This window comes from Pinus tabuliformis, chromosome J (genome assembly GCF_031772625.1).
Source record: "Pinus tabuliformis cultivar Carrire ecotype Pingquan chromosome J, CPIR1, whole genome shotgun sequence".
Lineage (NCBI taxonomy): Eukaryota > Viridiplantae > Streptophyta > Pinopsida > Pinales > Pinaceae > Pinus > Pinus tabuliformis.
Window position 1 is genome coordinate 244,115,498 of NC_142295.1, and position 20,541 is coordinate 244,136,038.

A 20,541-nucleotide genomic window follows, 5' to 3' on the forward strand; every position below is an offset into this window, starting at 1 on the left:
CTTTTCCCTTCTTAATTTCCTTCAGCTTATTCTTAAGGAACAAAACTTGATTTGCATCACTAACTTTAAACAATCTTACCAGTCTATCATAGATTTCCTTGGAGGTGTTCAACTAGGAAACGTAGGCCACTAGGTGCTTGTCGATAGAGTCCCGGATGATCTTCTTTGCTTTGACTTCTCCCTTAGTCCACGTGTTCCTTGCAGAAACCGATGCATTTGATGGAGGCTCAATGATTCTGCCTCTCGCATGGTCCAACACTTCTTGCCCTTCCAATGTCAGATCGAGAGACATCTTCCATCTATGATAGTCAGACTTCTCACGGAGCTTGTCTTCGATGGGGAAGTGTGATGAGGAACCCATGGAGTCTATAGAATTTTCCAACAGTATTCGGTGATTGCTCTTGTTCTTGCTCTTTCTTGGGCTTTGTCTTCACCTCAGCTCTGATACCATGTTAATTTATGGTATGTTCTATGCTTAGTGCAGTTTACTTCAATTTCTTCTTATTAGCCACTATTTAGCAATCACATTAACATAAAGTAAAATGTTGATAGAACATTAATAGATCGACAGAAAACAATCCAAGACAAGAGACACCGAATGTGGCAGCTAGCCAGGGACAAACCCCAATGTGGGGAAACCCTTTAATCAATTCTTCTATAATCTTCAATAGTTCCACAGAGAGAGAAATAGTACAAATGTACAGTTATATAATTTTATGACAGCAGTAATAAAACCCTAACCAACACTTGCAAATTTGGTCAAACAACTCCACAAATGACCTTGAGTTAAACTTGGTCAACTCGGCCTTCAACAGCAATGAAGGTCAGGCCAAAATAGCCCAAAAGAGATGGTCAAAACAGGTCAACACATATGCAGCCCTGCAGTCAACCCTAACCAGTTAGCGCTGGTCAATTCGGTGGTAAAATCAGGTCAACGGATTGCTGTTCAAATCTACGGCTTGCTTGATGGAGACTCCTCACACTAGGCCGAAGTCAAAACACCTTCCTCGTTGGTCAACGCAGTCACCCTTAGCTTGCTGCTCCTAGGTCAACCACAGTCAACGCTGATATCCTTAGGAGATTTTTTTTCTCCAAGATGGCCCTCAGCCGACAGCCAGCAACCCCTTGTAGCCACCAACTAGCTCGTCGTGTCACTTCTCCGCCACCTGAGCCAGCCAAGTGGTCCCTCACCCATCTATCATGATCATATGTTTGAAGGTGGGTCTCACAAACCTAAAGGTACGCCTTGTCATTTGGTAATTGAGTATTGTAGTTTTCTTATCATGGACACTTCTGGGCATGGATTAATGGGGAGATTTGGCAGAAAGAATGGGCTAGGTCTGTGCTCTACCCCATCATCATGGCCATCACCCTAGTTCCTATAGGCCCTATGAGCCCCCTTCATCATATAGGAATCCATGATTGTCCCAACCCTTGGTGGGCAATGAACTGTCCTACCTTAAAAGGGGTATCCACTCCTATATCTCACACATCATGCTCTTACCCCTTGAGCCCTGAGCAATTAATTAAAGAAAAATCATAAAAATTCTTAAGGCATATAAAGAAGGGTGGAAAAATCAAGGTCAAGGCACCTCATGTACCATGATTGCTCCTTCCTATACATTATATACCCAAGAGTGGGCTTCCCTTTTATTAGATACCCCTTGTACCCCAGCGTGTGGCCCAGGGCTGCCCCTTCCCATTCCCTATTCCATTCACCTCTTTATCACATGCCACCACCTTTTAAAGGATGTACCTTGGAAATATTATCCACTTTAAAAGTATAAATCACCTAATGGGATACTTGGTTAACCTCAGTTGGAGTTTGGAGACAATAGTACATGCCATGCCAAAGCCCATTATGGAAGCGCAGGTCATTATGAAGTCCCCACCTGTGGTCCATGGTTTTTAAGCTTTTTTACTTGATTTACTTGATGAATTGTTGTACTGGAAAGCTACGGGATGCATTGGATCGTATGCAGGATTGCAAGTGGCCTCCATCTTGGGTTTGATCTCCCTATACGGGATCCTAACCCTCCAGAGGGTTACATTAGCACATGTAGGGTGTGTGTTGAGAGACATGGGTCTCCACAACAGTAAACAACACTTCATGGATCCCCAGAGAGTTTAGAGATTGCTTGAGATTCACCTATTGGACGAGGAAGATGCACTTGGTTCAGCTTTGCCCAGCCAACCCCACAAATGTACTATGCACTTGGCAGCTAAGCTAGGACTTGTAGGATGATGTGGCATCACCTACACTAGCATCTGAGACCTTGCAGATGGTCTACAGGCATATTCGACTTACTTGGAGACCCATGAGTTCACTTGTGTGCCCTCATAGCCATTAGGAGCACCACATGTTTATTATGTGGAGAACAAGGGGCCAACCCCTTGTCCGTTACTTTTGGAAGTCCAACCCATCATTTTGGCACTTACGCACTTCATCAGGCCTCTTAAAGAGCCCAACAACATGCATTACTAATCATTCAACCTCTTGGGAGGCTTATTATTTTATTTGTGAGCTAGTTTGGTGGGCTTGTCATCAATAGATAGTTATTTGCACATTATTTTAGTTGATGGGCTAATGTAGGCTCAAATTAGGTAACTTGAAACCCTAATGAGTGTATAAATAGGAGAGACATGAATTCATTTGTATCATCACTTGGATTTGGAACTAGTATCTCTTTAGATATCTTCGCTATCCTTCTTGGAGGATGAATTTTTGGACCATGGAATGAATTTTGATGTTTGGATAATTTTCATGTCTTGGAGCTTCTTGATGGCAAGTTTTTGGATGGTTGGATATATTCTTATACACGTAAGTACATTTTAATGCTATTTTTTCCTTATAATTTTGTCACATACATTGTTGTTGGGATTTTTCTATACTAGGGCTTATTTGATGCATCTCTTATGCAAAGTTGTGGAAATTTTGTTTCTAGAGAGTGAATGCTTCATGTATGGGCCATGTATAATGAATGAATGTTCCTAGGGACATTTCATTACTAAAATTCATCTTGACAAGTCATTTATCTTCCAAAATCAAGTATAAATTCTTTGAAGTTGCTTTTGCTGCTGCCCTAGTGCCAAGCAAAGTTGTCTTTGAGGCCTCCTTGACCTAGAAAATTCAAAGGTCCATAATCATAATTCTACTTGACTCCAATCTCCCCAAAGGATTAGGCATTGGTCCACCCAAAGGTGATCACCTTAAACCTATTTTCCTTCTCCCCTTTCCTCTTCTCTAGGTCTAGTCCTTTAGGCCACCTAAGGCATCAATTATCTCACGATCTAGCCATCCAAATACTTCAATTTTTGGTCCACAACTGCGCTGGTGTTGTTAGTTTTTGGTAGCATCGGAAGTGCTCTAGCCTTGAAAATTGGTGGAGAGGCTAAGGCACATGAGTTCTAAAGAATCCAAAAACTACTTGGTGAAATTCCACTTGGAGTATTTTATTAAAATAATTAATATTTTTAATGCAATTCCTAAGTCTAAACTTAGGGAAATTAAAATATTAATGGGAATTAATCAAAATATGGGTGCGAATGATCTAGAAGGAGGATCAAGTCATGTTTTAATCATAGTCGTTGATTAGAGACTCAATCTCGGCCATTGAAGACTCAACAGGAAAAGTATAAAATGGAGGCTTGGGGTTCATTTGAAAAGACACACGGAGAGAACGAATTGATCTGGAGTTCGATTTCTGGGGCTAGGAAGCTGAGAAATTCGAACTAAGTGATCATTTTGCAGCAAAGAGGCAGTGAGAATCCGGAAGGACTTTTTGGAGAATACTGATAGAGAGGTGGAGAGAGCTTGCAAAGACGCGGCGCAGTGGCCGGGAGAGTTGACACTGGGCCAGTCTGGCCCACACAGTCCTGACGCAGAGCAGAAAAGTTGCTTGTAACGCAAAATCTAGAATTGTCAGGAACAGTCGGAGCTGCTGGGAACTACCAGAATAGCAGGGATAGCTAACGCAAAGGACAGAAGAGGTGACGCAAGGTTGACGTGGAGCCTACGCAGGGCCAATGCAAAAATAACTGGGGTTAGCCAGTCTTGTGCCAGATCAGACGAAATTCTGCCAGGTGAAGTGAGGTAAAACTCACTCAGATTTTTCGCCAGTATTTTTCTCTGTAAAGGATTGCTAGATGGACATCCTAAATTTGTATTCAAATATTTCTCCTGCATAATAATAAACACTCAGAGCTGCTACACCATTTTTCCTACATTGGGTTTTTCCAGGAACTATTGTGTCCAAAAATAAGTGTGTCCTATGTATCTTCTTCTTTGCTCTGTTTTTTTTTTCATGAGATCAAATATTTAATTAGTGTAGGTTGCAGAAGTAATTTGCTTCAGTATTCAGAAGAATAACTTGATGAATGTAATTTAAAAATCAAGTAGGTGAAGCAGATTCAGATTTGCTGCAGTAGGGGTTCCTTCAGAGTGTAGGAATTTTCACATGGTATCAGAGCATTTATTTTGAAACAGGAAAAGTAGATCCAATGCTAAACCAAGAGGCCAAAAGCTACATTTGGCAGCAATTCGAATCCCCTTGAAGGGATTGTGCAGTCCTTTCCAGGAAGCAGATATTCTGAGGAAATTTCTCTTTGAAAGAGTCGACAAAGAGGCATGATTTCTAAATCATGAGCTTGCAGAGGCAGAGGGAGTGACGCAGAGCCTTAGCGCAGTGCTTGAAGGGTGCAGTTTATGCCCGGGGCAGAAATCTGCTGGAAAATAACAAAGACACGTAGAAGGGGAATTTTCTCCTCAGAGAACTTTCTGCCAGAAAGTTTGAATTTGTCACTTGCGAAGCAGCTGAGTAGTGCTAAGCAGTGGGTAGAGGAGTCAGTTCAACAGTTGGGTGAGATGGCATCGCATAGGCTCCGAGATCAGGATAGGTTGGAAGGTGCTTCCAACTATGTCATATGGAAGACCAGAATCTTAGCTGTTCTGGAGGAGTACGATCTCAAAACCTACGTCAAAAGTGTTGTAGTCGTTCATGTTGACAATGATCGAAGGAAGAAGTACAAGGTCGAGCAGGGGAAGGCAAAGAGGCTCATTCTCGATGGAGTTCGAGATCATGTGGTCTCACACTTGTAGGGCAGGGATATAGCCCGAGAGATGTGGGAACCCTTGTCTTCTCTGTATGAAGGCTCTTCCGAACAGCGGAAGATGTACCTAGAACAAAAGTTGCAATGGACTTTGATGCAGAAAGGAGAAGGGTTCAACCTCTATCTTCAGCATCTTCAGGACACTAGAGACTAGCTTGCTACAGTGGGGTCCACTCCTCAACCAACCGCGATGGTGAGAATAGCCCTGAATGGAGTCTCAGATGAATGGCAAGTATTCGTCCAAAGCATATTGTGCAAAGAAAAACAACCCTCATGGGATGAGATGTGGGCGACTCTTCAACAGGAGGAGTTAAGGAGGGACCTAGTGAAGTTCAACCTCAGTGGCAATAGTGGGAGTGGCACAAAGATGAAGGAGGAGGAGGAGAACACAACTCTGGCATTGAAGGGACAACAGAAGCCAAAGTGAAAGGACATTTCGAAGGTGAAATGTTTCAGTTGTGGCGAGTTGGGCCACTATGCATCCCAGTGTCCTTTGAAGAAAAAGGATAAGGATGAGAAACATGATTCTAAGGCTTGCTTCAGCAAAGATTGATGAGGATGAGTTTGCTATGAGTGCCCATGCATCTCCAAGAGGGAGATGGGACAATATTGATATGTAGTTGGGAGGACTACATGTGGGTAGGATCCTTGAGGAGTCCATCTCTTGGATCAATTCCTTGCTACGGGAGCCCACGATTCAGTAGTAGTGAGATGGACTTAGTGTCATATGATGCAATGGATTGTTTGGAGGACAGATGCAGTAGCTTGGTACCAAAGATTGATCAGCGCAGAGCAAGTTTGGCAGCAGTGCAGCTGACACAATGCAGGAGTCAGCAGGAACGCAGAAGATTCAAAGGGTCAAAATCAACAACAATCAGATTCCAACATTCATTCTATTATGCTAAACATAGTTAAGTTCAACTAATTTTGGATGTTTTTCAGTTGCTTCTCTCAGCAACTGAGTTGCGGAATGGATGCAATGTTAGCAGTGGAAGTCCTAGCAACATAGTAGATGCAACGTTTGAGAGAGAGTTGTAGTACGGGTGCAGCAGTGGTAGTAGCAGTGTCATGGGTAGCAGTACTGTAGCAGCAGCAACACAGTGTTAGTGGCAGCGGCAATGCGGAAAAGGGGTGTTTCAGAAACAGAGCAGCGTGCAGGTGGACATTGTTGCTAGAGCACTTTCCTCACTAAGAGGGAGTGTTAGTTTTTGGTAGCATCGGAAGTGCTCTAGCCTTGAAAATTGGTGGAGTGGTTAAGGCACATGAGTTCTAAAGAACCCAAAAACCGTTTGGTGAAATTCCACATGGATTGTATTTTATTAAAATAATTAATATTTTTAATGGAGTTCCTAAGTCTAAACTTAGGGAAATCAAACTAATAATGGTTATTAATCAAAATATGGGTGAGAATGAAGGAGGATCAAGTCACGTTTTAATCTTTGCTGTTGATTAGAGACTTAATCTCGGGTGTTGAAGACTCAACAGGAAAAATATAAAATAGAGGTTTGGGATTCATTTGAAAAGACAAAAGGAGAGAACGAATTGATCTGGAGTTTGATTTCTGGGGCTAGGATGCTGAAAAATTCGAACTAAGTGATCATTCTACAGCAGAGGGGTAGTGAGAATCCGAAAGGACTTTTCGAAGAATATTGGCAGAGAGGCAGAGAGAGCTTGCAGAGAGGCAGTGCAGTAGCCAGGAGAGCTAACATTGGGCCATTCTAGGCCCACGCAGTCTTGAGGCAGAGCCAGAAGGGCCAGCGCAGAGTAGAAAAGTTGTGTGTCACGCATAATACAGAATTGCGGGAACAACCGAAACTGCCGGGAACTACAAGAACAACTGGGATAGCTGACGCAGAGGGCAGAAGAGGTGACGCGGAGCCTGAAACGCTGAAGTGCAGCCTACGCAAGGAAAACACAGAAATAGTCAGGGTTAGCTAGTCTTGTGCTGGATCAGCCGGAATTCTGCCGGGTGAAGTGAGGTAAAACTCACACAGATTTTTCACCAATATTTTTCTTTGTAAAGGATTGCTAGATGAGAATCCTAAATTCGTATTCAGATATTTCTCCTGCATAATAATAAACCCTCAAAGCTGCTGCACAGTTTTCTTGCATTGGGTTTTTCTGGGGACTATTGTGTCCAAAAATAAGTGTGTCGCATGTATCTTGTTCTTTGCTCTATTTTTTGTTTCATGAGATCAAATATTTAATTAGTGTAGGCTACAGAAGTAATTTTCTTCAGTATTCAGAAGAATAACTTGATGAATGTAATTTAAAAATCAAGTAGGTGAAGTAGATTCAGATTTGTTGCAGTAGGGGTTCCTTCAGAGTGTAGTAATTTTCACAAGTGTGTCCTCAAGAGTCCCCCCAAATTTCATGAGATTCTGACAGTAGGATCTTGAGATATCGCAAGCCCTAGCTCGAAGACCGAATTTTGCTCTAGGTTTCGCTAGGCTAGTACCTCATAGGGATCATTTTAGCACCTCTAAGTGAAGATATTTCTTTGATCCCCTTCTCTTCCTTGTTTAGGTCAAGCTCATCATTGGTTGCTAAATTCCCTCCACTTGACCTAACCTAGGTCCACTTGGTTGCTAAATTTCCTCTGCCGCTAACAAGTGCTCCCTCTACTGACTTCTGCGTTGCTGCAACAAATCCCTACATCTCGCACGTTGCACACATCTCTGTGCCATCCCGCACTGGTGCAACACTCTCATGCCTCTCGCATTGTGGCAGCCTGCTAGCCTCGTGTTGCCTGGGGACTCCTACACTGTAGCACTCTTCGTCGCTTCATCTGCATCCGTCTCTACCGACATCCGCCAGTCCTGCTACTCCTTTTTCGGGCTCCCATAGCAAGGTATAATCCAAGAGGTTGGGTACCTCAAGGATCCTGCCCCTCATCACCTGTAGTTCTCCTAACTAAAGCTCGATGTCTCCCCACTTCTTCTCAAGTGGCACATGAGCACTCATGGCACAATCATCATCCTCCTCGACTTCTTTCTCCGCCTTCGCTAGCACTGCCTTAGACTTAGAAGCCTCTCCCTTGTTCTTCTTCCTCGGACACTGGTTTGCATAGTGACCCAGTTCCCCAGAGTGGAGGCACTTGACCTTGGAGAGGTCCTTCTTCTTCCTCTTCTCCTGCGTTCCCACAAATGTCGGAGCTGCATCCTCTTGCTCTTCCTTCTTGATCCGGACTCCTTTGCTGCTACTTCCCGTCTTGGTTAGCCATCTGATCTCCTCTTGGAGAAGATCTACCCATAGTTCTTCCCAATCTGGAAGACTCACCCTGCCCAATATGCTCTAGACAAATGTTTCCCACTCCTCGAAGACTATGTTAAGTGCGGTCCTCGCCAACAACTCTTGATCCGGCGTGGCCTCGATGGAAGTTAGTTGGTCCCGAATCTTCTTCAACCGACCGAGGAAGAGGTCTATCTTCTCCCCCTTCTGCATCTGGTATGACCTTAGCTGATTCTCAAGGAGCATCTTCCTCTGCACGGAAGTATGCTAGTACAATGTCTTCAAAGTGTCCCACATCTCCTTTACCGTTTTCTTCTAGGCAATATGTTGGGCCACATGATCCTTGACCCCATCAAGGATGATGCACTTTGCCTTAGCCATTGCCTCCTCATACCTTTCATTAGCTACCACGTCAACTGGGATAGCCATTACTCTCAAGGCGAAGCCCTTGAAATGATGTCTATCTAGAATGGACAAGATCCTGGCCTTCAAAACCACAAAGTTGGACGCTCCATCCAGCCTATCCTGATCCCTCAGCCCATTCACGACCATCTCTGTACTCTTCTCTGTCGACTCCTCCGAGTGTCTCTACTTCCAGCCTGGAAGTTCTTGGTTCGACTCCTGCTGAGTCTCTCTACTTCCCATCTGGAAGTTCTCGGTTCGACTCCTCCAAGTCTCTCTACTTACCGTCTGGAAGTTCTCTTTTGGACTCCCTCTGAGTCCTGATTTCCCTCCTGGAAATCCTTCTGCCAACTGTCAAGTTGCTCCTCTACGATCGTTTGTGCAACTGCAACACTGATCCGGATTCCTTGGTTAGAAATCCACCTCGGCAGCGACTCCCTCTACCTTGGTTTTGCCCTGTTAGGTACTGTTCTGACCACAGTACCCCACCAGCTTTGCTCCTACAAATTTCCCACAACTTCCTTTGCCCCAGCAACTGAAGGATTGAGCCTCTTGGCCCTACGCAACCCGGCACCGGCAAAACAACTCCCTCAACCAACTGCGTCAGCCCTCCTAGCCTCTACATGGCTTTGTGTGAGCCTGTTTCTGCCCTCCTCAGCCTCTGCGCTGGCCCTCCTCAGCCTCTGCACTGGCCTCTCTCAAGCCCAGACTGATGACGCAGTCCCTCCGTGTCAACGTTTCCTCTATCACTTCTGCAAGGATCAACTACTATCACTCGAGACAGCTGATTCTGCTGCAAATGCTCTGCTCAGTTGATGCCTTCAGCTCGCCTATGATCTGCAACCATGCTCTAATACCATGTTGAATTTTCTAAGTCTATCCGTTAGAAAGTTAATCTGTACTCTGCTGGTTTATTTCTTCTACTTGTAAATTTTAAACAAGTTATTTGAAACATTTAAATATCGAAATAAACACAATATAGTCACAACATCTACAAATCATTAGTTGAAAGAAAACAAACACACAAGTGACACCGTTATTTTTGGATAAATGTCCTCGGAAAAATGCAATGCAGGAAAACCAGTGCAACTATTATGAGGGTTTAATATTATGCAATATTTCCTTGAGTACAACTAGGTGCCTAATCGGCTCACCCAACAGAGAAAAATACATGACAACAATACCTCTATATTCGGAAATAGGTATTCAGAAACCCTGTCCCACAAAACCCTCTCTGACGACTGTGAAGCTCAGCACTGGCTGTTTTGGCCTTTGTGTCAGCCTCCTGTGAACCTGCGTCAACCCCAGGACCCTCTGCGTCAACCCCAGGACCCTATGCGTCAACCCTCTGAGGCACTGCGCAGTGTCTGGGATCCTCTGCGTCACTCCAGCAGCTTCTGCGTGGATGACACAATCCCTATGGCCTTTGCGCTGTCTCTGCTGGGCTTTGCGTAGCCTGAACTGGCTGCTGCTCTCGCTCTCTCTGTTTCTGCGTTGGTCTCTCAATACTGTCTTTGCCTCTCTATCCAGTACTCACTGCCCCTCGCTGCTGATCACTGATTCACTTTTGCTTAGCAACCTCGCTCTAGCAAAATGAATCACTGATCACTCTGGTGTATTTTCCAATTGAGCCTCAAGCCTCTTCTTATACTTCTCTCATTGGTCCTTCAACGGCTGAGATTAAATATCTAATCAATGGCTAAGATTAGATTCCACTTGGTCCATGACTTTTGGAACTTTCTAACCCAGTTTCGTATTAATACCCATTAATATTTTATTTTTCCTAAATTTAGACTTAGGAACTCCATTAAAAATATTAATTATTTTAATATCTCCCAAACCAGGTACAATCTGTCAAAACCATTGCTGGGTCTTGGAAATCTCATGTGCTTTAGCCTCTCCACCAATTTTCATGGCTAGAGCACATCCGATGCTACCCCAAATCAACACACTCATCCAAAAGCAATTGTCCCAATGGTTAGAAGTAGTAACATGGTAACATTCTTAATAAGTTAAAAGTGAGAAAGAATCCTTCTAATGCTGACATCTATACAACAAGATAAAACCTTAGTGTCATTTTCAGATGAGGAGGCTAAGCAATGAAACTTTACCAACCACTATAATCTATCACATCCAAGATCAGGGGGATGTGGAAATGATACACCACTATGAATTATCGATGACCACCGGAATGTAACTGATGAGTGGAGGATAGAAATTCCTGGCTAATAAGAAAATATCATCCAAGTAGAAACAAGTCACACCAACTGAGTGTGTCTCTATGGGAGTTGTCTAAAGGGGAACACCCCACATCCCCAAAACACCATCCCCATCCAAAGTATCTACCTAAGGTGCAAGAACATGTACTTGTGTAAAACAATTCTTTACAGAACCAAAGAAAGTGATTAATATAACACATTGTAAATACCATATAACTCAGATCTAATGAAGACAAAAAATATTTTGAGTGACACCAAACCCTTTCAACTTCTTTGTACACTAGTATGTGCATACACATGTACAAGAACTCACTTCTCAGCTATATTATCTTCCCAAGTTATTGATGAGTGGACACTCTGAATAAGTTCACAAATAAAATTCAAAAAGAAAAAAATGAACCATCGCTGGAAAGGATTCTAGTCAAACAAAATGTGTTAACCATTTTTCATAATCTATTCAGCAAGAAGCGGGGAATGTATAACATACTCAGAATCAAAAGATTTAAGTTGTTTCTGCAATGCATCTTCAATAGCTTCAAGCTCCTTTAACTTTCTTTGTGCATCTCTAAAATTTGTGTTTTGTTCTTCTAAAAACATATTGGCTTCCTGCAAAGCTGACTCTGTGGTAAGAGTCCTTTCCTCAAAATCAGCTACCAGCTCCTGTGCTTGAACCAGCTTGGCTTTGGATTCACACTGGCTTTTTTCCAGTTCAGAGTGTGTAGCATGCAAAGACTTCTCAAGCTGCAGAATAAAAAAAACACCAAGGTCCAAATGTCATAAATATTGAAGAAAGTGAAAGATGGTGCCTAATAAATTTTGAATACGTTCAAAAATGAGCCATAAGTTTTATCAGCATGGTCCAAATATGACCAATTTCTTGAAATCATGATTTTATAGTATATACAATGATTAAAATTTTAGTTGTAGTTTGTACTAAAGAACAATATTTCTATTTACTAGTCAATCCTGGCTGATGTCTCACACAGCAGCCAGTCATCTTCAAACTATACAAAACCTGCAAAAGCTAACAATTTTGAACTGGAATTGATGCAATTTTTCCACATGCAAGTCTGTCGACTATAATGACCTTCACAATTATGCTAGTTCATTTTATGACACATGGCAAATTGATATGTTGAAAACAACATTCGTTCAGGAGCAAAGACAAATTGTGATGCTTGAAACAATGTTAACCAATTTCTAGCAATTTCCTGAGATGGGTTACAAGCAGATGCTGAATTGAATCATTATTCCCATGGAGGTTAATATTCCTGAATAAGAAAATGCAAGAGCAATAAGTCATCACTTAAGATCCCAAAGGATTGTGTTTCTAGGGTGTGCCAGCATCCTCCTATACAGTTAAAAACATATTGCACTACATCTCCCAACAAACAGAAATAAAGGAGAAAAACGAGAACTGTCCTCTAGGAACATGTTGCAACACAAATGTTTAAACTTTGAATCCCTTTCATTGATCTTTCATAGATATAAACAGATATTGACAATACAGTGTTGAAGACACTATCTAATAAAACAAGCTAATATACATATGCAACAAGATGGTACCACATTTTCAGTTTCCCTTATGATGCGGCTAGGATGGATTTCCAGGGTTGGTGACACCTTGGTCACGACAGCAAGATTTCGTTATCAGTGGGCCTGGAGGTTTTTGGAGGAGTCTTATGGGGTCCGACAGAGTTCTCTTGGCATAATTCATCATTAGGGTCAATTCCACACAACTTATTCTTAGTTTCACTGCATTCTGACAATTCTTGTAAAATGGGGTTATTATTGAGCATATCTTAAATAAATATGCTTAAGGTGTCATTTTGGGAGGAGTATTTGATGAAACACCTTAGTGTAATAGCTCGTTGGAACCGGAATGAAGAGATCTACAAGATGGGATGGTGAAAAGTGGCTTTCAATGGCCAGAGAGATCATAGAGTGAGATTTACCATTTTCCTAGATTAAAAGTGACTTTAATTAGTCACTAATTAAATTATAAAAAAAAAGGGAAATGCTTAAAAGGGTCGGATGGGGAAAAATTACTTAAATAAAATAAAATAAAAGACACTTAAATAAGTAAATGGGAGAATCCTCTAACATGGAAATAAAATAACAAAATAAAATGCTTCTAGAAAGATAGAGAGGGATCCATTACATCTATAAAAGGAGGGGCAGCAAATTATTTGTGACATCTTGGAGTTGAGTAATTTTCTTATTGGAGAGGTTTGGGAATGAGGTTCTCAACTTTCAGCAAGTCCCGGGACAAAAATCCTTGGGTTTTCCATTGTTAGTTGTACAAAAACCCAACCCACCATTGAGGAGGCTTCACCTAAAAATCTCACGGAGCTTCAGCAGAATTATTGGAGATCAGATCTGCAACAGATTTGAAGATTGAAGTGAGGATCATTCAAATTCTCAATTTGGGCATCAGTGCAGTTCCAGTTTGGGAGGCCAAATCCAGTGTGGTAGCAGATATATTTTGAGGTCAGATCCAGTTTGCAGCAGTTTAGGGCTTATCTCAGCTATTCTCCAGTTATTTGCATGGCCATGTAATATTGATTTTTATATTAATATGATAAAATCTAGGATTTTTTTCATAGTTTCGTTTTATATTTTGTCAAATATTTATTGTTGTCGTGTTCTAGGTCTAGGTTGGTGTAATATTTGAGGGTTTTGATTAAAAATTAACAGCATAAATTTTATAAGGAAATTCCCCATAAATTAACAAAGATATCCAGGCAGGATATTATACTGGTATCAGAGCATCATTTAGGCTAGTTGTGTTGAAAAGTGTAACTAGGTTCAGTCTTCATAATGACATGAGTAATTATGATTTTATGTAATTGATGTAAATAAAATTATTTTTGTAATGCTTGAATCGTGGGTTTCATGATCAAGGAATTTTATTTTTAGTTAAAGCTCACATTGTGAGCCTTTAGGATGTCATCATGTCATAAAAGTCTATTGAGTCAATGTCATGTATGGAAGACCCTTCTTGGGCATGTTACATATGTATGTGAGTCATCAAAAAGAGTAAAAAGATCCTCCCAGACCAAGCTCAAGAACCTCCAACAAGTTGGCCTCAAAATGAAGTGATGAACCTACACCAAAGGATATGTCGGCCTAGATCTCAGTCAAGTTAGCTTATGTACATGGGAAAACCACTATAAATAGGCAACTCGGCCTTCATTTGAGAACAAGAAATTCGGTCAAGGTCTAAAGTAAGAAGTGTGAGAAACACACAAGAAGAGCCTCCATCCAAGTGAAGAAGAAGAGACTAAAAGCCGAGCTATTTTGGATATGTTTTAGGGCTATTTTCTGTCACACGTGCAAAGGGATCTAGGGTTTCAATCTACTGCAGATAGGACGAATTGCAGTCACACCAAAGTATTTAAGATTGGTATCAACAAGGTCTACTTGGAGGGTCGAGTTCACTAAGAAGGCAAGGAAGGCATAGCGAAGGCATAGAAGGACAAATCTCTCCATGATCTCCTCCCTCATGTAACCTAGGGTTTCTGAAGGGAAGGTCGAAAAGTTGCAGAAAGTGCAGGTGAGCCGAATTGCAGTAAAGAAGGACGAGGTTGCAGTAAGAGTGTTGCTAAGATCGAAGTTGAAGTCTAGAAACAAGCTCAAGTATAAAGGTGACTTGGTCTTGGAGGAATCTTGGTCAAGGGTCTAGGTCATGGTCTTGGTATTCATCAATTGAAGTCTCTATAAGAAGAAGAATTCGTTTGGGTTTTCCTCTCAACTAGGAGAGGTTTTGGCCCTAGTTGATCGCCTACATACTATGTCTCGTCTCTTTATGGTTTATGCTTTGGTAATTGTTTGATAATAATCTAACTAAAGAGAAAATCCTAATCTAATGAAGTAAAAAGCATTCACAAGCAGTTATCATTAATAGAGAAATCATCTAATCTCGATGCCCTAGATTTCTCAACAAGTTGTGGGTTAAAATAAAAGTTTGCTCTATTGTCATGTTGTTCCTGAAGAATAAAGGAGACAAGTTCATGGGTTAAATTCTTAATCTATTTACCAGAGAATAATTATTGCAGGTGATTTTCCAAAGTGTCAAAGAAAAACAACTTTTTAGAACCCAGTTTACTTGTTAGAACCTAATTTATTTGCTGAAACGAAATTTATCTATTGGGGCCAAGATTATTTATTGGGTCGTGTTTATTTACCAAAGCTCAGTTTGTTTGTCAGAACAGATTTATCTATTGGGGCCAAGTTTATTTGCCACAGCCCAGTTTATTTGCCAAAGCCATATTTGTCTATTCTATTGGGCCAAATTTATTTTGCTGAGCCAAATTCATCTTGTTGAGTCGAAATTATTTTGTTGGCCCGAATTTATTTTGTTGTGCCAAATTTCTATTGCGAGGCCAAGATTATTTTGCTAGGCCAAAATTATTTTGTTGGGCCGAATTTATCTTGTCGCACCCAATTTCGCTTGTCGGGCCGAATTTATCTTGTCGCACCAAATTTCACTTATCAAGCCGAATTTCTCTTGTTGGTGCAAATTGTTTTAACTTTTTCTAGGCTAAATTTACGGGTGGAGAGGTTGAATCCTATGTTGCCAGGAAACGTGGGTTCGGGGACGGGTACAGGTGCGGGGACGGGGACGGGTACGTCATTTTTCGAAACAGGGTGCGTGGGTTCGTCGGGGGTATATTATAATATATATATATATATATATATATATATATATATATATATATATATATTATATTTTATAAATTATAATATATATGAATTTGTATATTTTTCAACTTTAAACAAGAAAACTAAAATATTTATGATTTAAACTTTAAATATTTAAACATGCACATCATTGAACATTCAACATTCACAATGAAATTTCAAAATTTCTAGTTAGATATCAAGTGCAAATTGGAGTTTACATATTAATAAGAATCATGATATATGCCCATTGTCATACTACATTCAAAATTTGTCTTAAGGCATCTCCAAACAAGAACTGGGAAATTTTAAAATACTAAAATAAAAGTATCTAATAGTGAACAATGGCTTCCTCAAGCGATGTCATCAACATCACTCAGATCTTTAGTTAGCATGCTCTCCAGGTAGGGATCACTCTCATCTTGAGGCTCTTGCTCATCCATAGCAATTGGAGGTAGCTCAATAAGGCCATCTAGTTGTATCTCCTCATCCACACACATAGCATCATTTGTGTATTGGTCCCATCTCTTGAAAGGACCCTCGTATCCAGGGTCTTTTCGAGATATGAGACGAAGTGTGCTATGAACATACACTAAGTTCTCTGCCTTCTTTGAGCCCAACATATTTCTCTTTACTAAATGGATAAAGGCATAAGTACTCCAATTCCTCTCACAAGATGAAGAACTAGCTACCTAGAATATTAGGGGAAGCCCATTAAATTAATTAAAAAATAAAATATAAAAACTAAAATGAACCCAAAAGAACCTGATTTTGGGGTTCCAAGTACCCATCATCAGGGTTCTCCATACCCATCAAGACAAAAGAACCCAATTTTTTTTAATGAAGAACCTGGTTCTTCATAGAAGAACCCGGTTCTTATGGGTTCTTCTCAGAAGCACCCAAACCCGAATCCGGTACTTGGGGACGAGAACCCGAGACGGGTTCGAGAACCCCACCCCCGGGTTCGGGAACCCATGCAACATAGGTTGAATCATTGCAACAGTTGAATTTATTGGAGTAGCTGATTAAATTTTCCAAGTAAAATAAAGATTCTTCCTCAGTATCATTGGTTGGGTTTTCTGTTGTGGCATTTTTCAATTGAAAATTTGTGATTTACCAACTAGAATTTATTAATTTTTTCAGCAAAATTACTTATGGAGATTTGCTAATAATAATAATAATAAATTGTGATTTCCCTGTTAATTATTTGTAAAGGTGGAATTTGAAATTTTTTTCTCGTGGATGACAGATTGAAGAAAGCCTAGCCTCACAAAATCCATAAATAACTCAGAGAGAATGTGGAATTCCGAATTAGCACAAGAGTGCATCAATTGGTTCTTTGGACCAAAGAAAAAAGCAAAACAACAGACCCTTCTCAAAGCATATGCTATCCTACAACTAGAGCGAATAAGGGATTTTCAAAAAGAACTAGAGGTAGGGAATTGGCTCTTTGCACTTGGGTCATATTTGAAGAACCAGAAGGTGACTGAGAAAACCCTCCTTAACTTGGAGAAATTAGACTCAAAACTTTCCAAGGTGATCCAATCAGATTTGGGGATTCTAAATTGGGCTCTAAAGCCAACAATGCTTGCCTTATGTTAATTTTCCACTATTCTATGCTTAGTACAATCACTTAGCCCAATACTTTTCTTCAGTTAGCAATCAAAATTTAATCTTCCAATGATAAATAGCAATTGTAGATAGAACAATAAATGCAATGTACAATAGGAGACAATCAAGAACAATAACAAGAGACACAAAATTTGGTCAAAAAACTCACAAGGGGGAAACCCCTTCCAAATTCTTCTTCTATTAGATTGTCATCAAATGTTCAATAGAGAGATGCAATGTTCCAATAATGAGTCAAAGGTCAATAGCTTTGACTATCCAACAATTCACTAACCAATATCCAAGAGATGAGCCCAAAAGTCAAATTTGGTCAACAAGTCAAATTTGCAATTTCTATCAAAGTCAACAAAAGTTAAATATGCCCTAACCAGTCCTCAAGTCAACGGTCAAACAACCTCCAAATCAGCTTGGTCAAAGGTTAAAATATTTGGCCTCCTTTTCTGGTCAACGTCAAGTCAAAATAGTCCCAAAAGCAGCTTATTCAAAGGAGAGAGAATCTATGGTCAAAATGTAGTCAAAGGTCTATGGTCAACCCTAGTCAAACATCCCAAAAAAGTGTGGTTCCTCCATAGCAAAACTAGGCCTCCAAAAATCAAATTTTTGCAAGTCAAAATTCCAAGTCAAACTTGGTCAACAACTAGTCAAACTCTAAAAGAAAAAAATCAACACAGATTTTAGATTTACCCTTCTTCCCTTCACACGTGTGAGCTCAGCTACCTTGTTTCAAACCTGTATGAACCAATCACAAGAGGAAAGAGAGACAAAATATGTGTTGATGTGATGTCCAAATGAGTTGCCTTGATGTGTATTTATATGCTTCTTTGGAGACCTAGTTTGTCCTTTAGGCCAACCTATACTTTTGAGTACTTGTGGGTTTTTCATTAAAAATAATATTTTTCCTTGGCCAAATTAAATTCTTCCAAGGGCAAAGAGAGTCTTCTCTGGATGAGGAAGGTTGTAACAACCCATCTAATTGACCCATTAATAAAAACGTTAAACTTTATAATATATGAATATATCTATATATATACATTATATTTTATGATATATAGTTAGACTTTACAAATATAATTTAAAAAATATATATATCATTAAATGTTTATAACATATTTTGAAATGTTATAAGTATATATATATCATTAAATATTTATAACATATACTTGATAAAATGTTATAAGTAAAAATCATTTAATGTTTATAAAATATATTAAATGAAATGTTATAAGAAATATCATTAAAGTTATACCATGTATTAAAGAAATGTCATGAATATATATATAAGTTAAAGTTATGAACTTATGCAATAACGTGTCAACGTAGATATCAATCAAACTATATATATATATCAGATATAAGGGATCGTATAAAGAATATCTGAACTCATAAAGACTACCCTACCTATTGAGGATTTATTACAAAGAAATATCGCAGAGAGACATGAATGCTGAGAGGCGGTGGCTGCAAGTGGGAGGGCGGCCACCGCCAGGCGAGGGGATATATAGCAGAAGCCTGAGCCGGGAGCAGGGTGTGGGGAAAAAACGAGAGAAGTATAGACTCATTAGCAGGAAATCCGGAGAAGAGATTTTACAGTGGAAGAGCTTTGAGTGATCTGAGTTCTGGGCACGGAGGGACAGAGAGCCTCTGTGGAGAGCTTCTCTGGATCGGGCAACCAGGTTGCTCTGTCTGGTCGGGTGGTATTGGCCATCTCGAAATTGAATCAAAGGATTACCAGTTCAGCAGCGGAATCGGAAGTCGGCAAGCAGCTCAGGTAGGTGCAGATTTCAATTTTATGTATTACTGTTTTCAAATTTCTTATGCGTGTCTATCTGGTTACTGCAAATTAGGAATTAGGGCACTACACATGGTATCAGAGCGCAGTTTTAAACTCTGCGGCACCTTATTGGCCTACACCTGTAAAACACGCTGTTGAAATCTCAAATTCTTGCAATTTCACACCCAAAACTTGACCACCACATGTGTACACACCCAGAAACAAGTTTGGCACTGATTTCGACCTCTGCTCTGCTTCTAAAATCGACCCACAATCTGAGGATGAACTATGGCTTGACTGGAAATGAAACTCGTGCTACAGGATTCCAGAACTCGTCCCTTCTTTCTCCTTCAGATTCAACATTAATTATAATGGATTCAACCAGAAAAATGAGAGAGAGTAAACCGGTCTCTCTATGCCGACGCTACCATCGAAACAGGCTTCGGGAGATCGAACCTCCAAGACCACAATATCGTCGTCCAAATTCGAAGAGGAAGCGGCTATTACGAAAGGAACAGGGGAGGGTGTAACCACGGCAATGAAAGTTTTGTCCGGGATTTGGTTTTTCTGTGAGCGAATAGGGTTTCTTTATGTTTAATATAATTGTTAGAGCTAGATCAGTCTGTCTTCTTGTTATTGCCTCCGTAAGCGAAATGGAACAGAGCAGGTTCTTAGTGCAGAGGTTGTCTTAGGGTAAGTCATGTACTGGCCTTTTCGATTATGGGAAATGTTGCGATTTCGTTAGAGATTTGTCGTTTAAACGAAATTTCTTAGTTGCCTTCTTTGTGCTGATGAATTGCCATGGATGGAATAGAGCGAAGATCTTTTCTTTGAAGTTAAGAAACATATTTAATCATTTGACGGGAAAATAGTCGGTTCCGTTTTACATTCAGAGTGAAGCGTTTCCTCGTAGCTTGAGTACATTCCCGTCATTTGGCGAGGAAGAAAGCTTGTTTTGGTTTTAAGATGGGTGTGCTTTGTTGAGATTCTATTTACTTGTGAGTTTTTCAGTTTAACGCTTTCGGTAGGGTTTCAGTAGTTGGATTAGTGAGCTTTGGCCCTTTGCAACAGCACTTCATGGGTAGATGAATTGAACATGGAATTTCGGAAGTTCACGATCATCGATTGACCTTCACGATCATCGATTGACCCCGCCTTTCCAGCAGCTGGGTCCGTCCAGATTCATCGTCAAAAGTAGAATATAATAACATAAGCTTTACAGATTTTCCAAATTGGGGTTTATTGGGTATCTCCAATATCACTGTGTTTTATCGTATGACTGCCTTTAGATTTTATTTTTCTCTCTTTCCGCAGTGATGACGTGCAGTCATGTAGCACTGCCATATATAAGGTACAATGTATGGATAAGAATAGACAAACTTCATTTATATTGATATATTGAGAAAGCTGAATAGTTTCTTTATGTAGAAAGAATACCTGCAGCAAATACTGAACTGTAGCTTATATGTCGACTGTATAAAAAGATATATTTTATAG

At 40.3% G+C, this 20,541-nt stretch overlaps 1 protein-coding gene across 1 annotated transcript in view; it reads right to left on the reverse strand.

The window, feature by feature from the left end:
* LOC149226677 (protein CROWDED NUCLEI 4-like) overlaps nt 1-20,541 on the reverse strand; it is a 212,842-nt gene that overhangs the window by 100,724 nt on the left and 91,577 nt on the right. Inside the window, exon 3 of the mRNA XM_089380267.1 lies at nt 11,449-11,702. Within this exon, the coding sequence (XP_089236393.1) occupies nt 11,449-11,702 (254 nt within the window). The remainder of the gene's footprint in view (nt 1-11,448; nt 11,703-20,541) is intronic.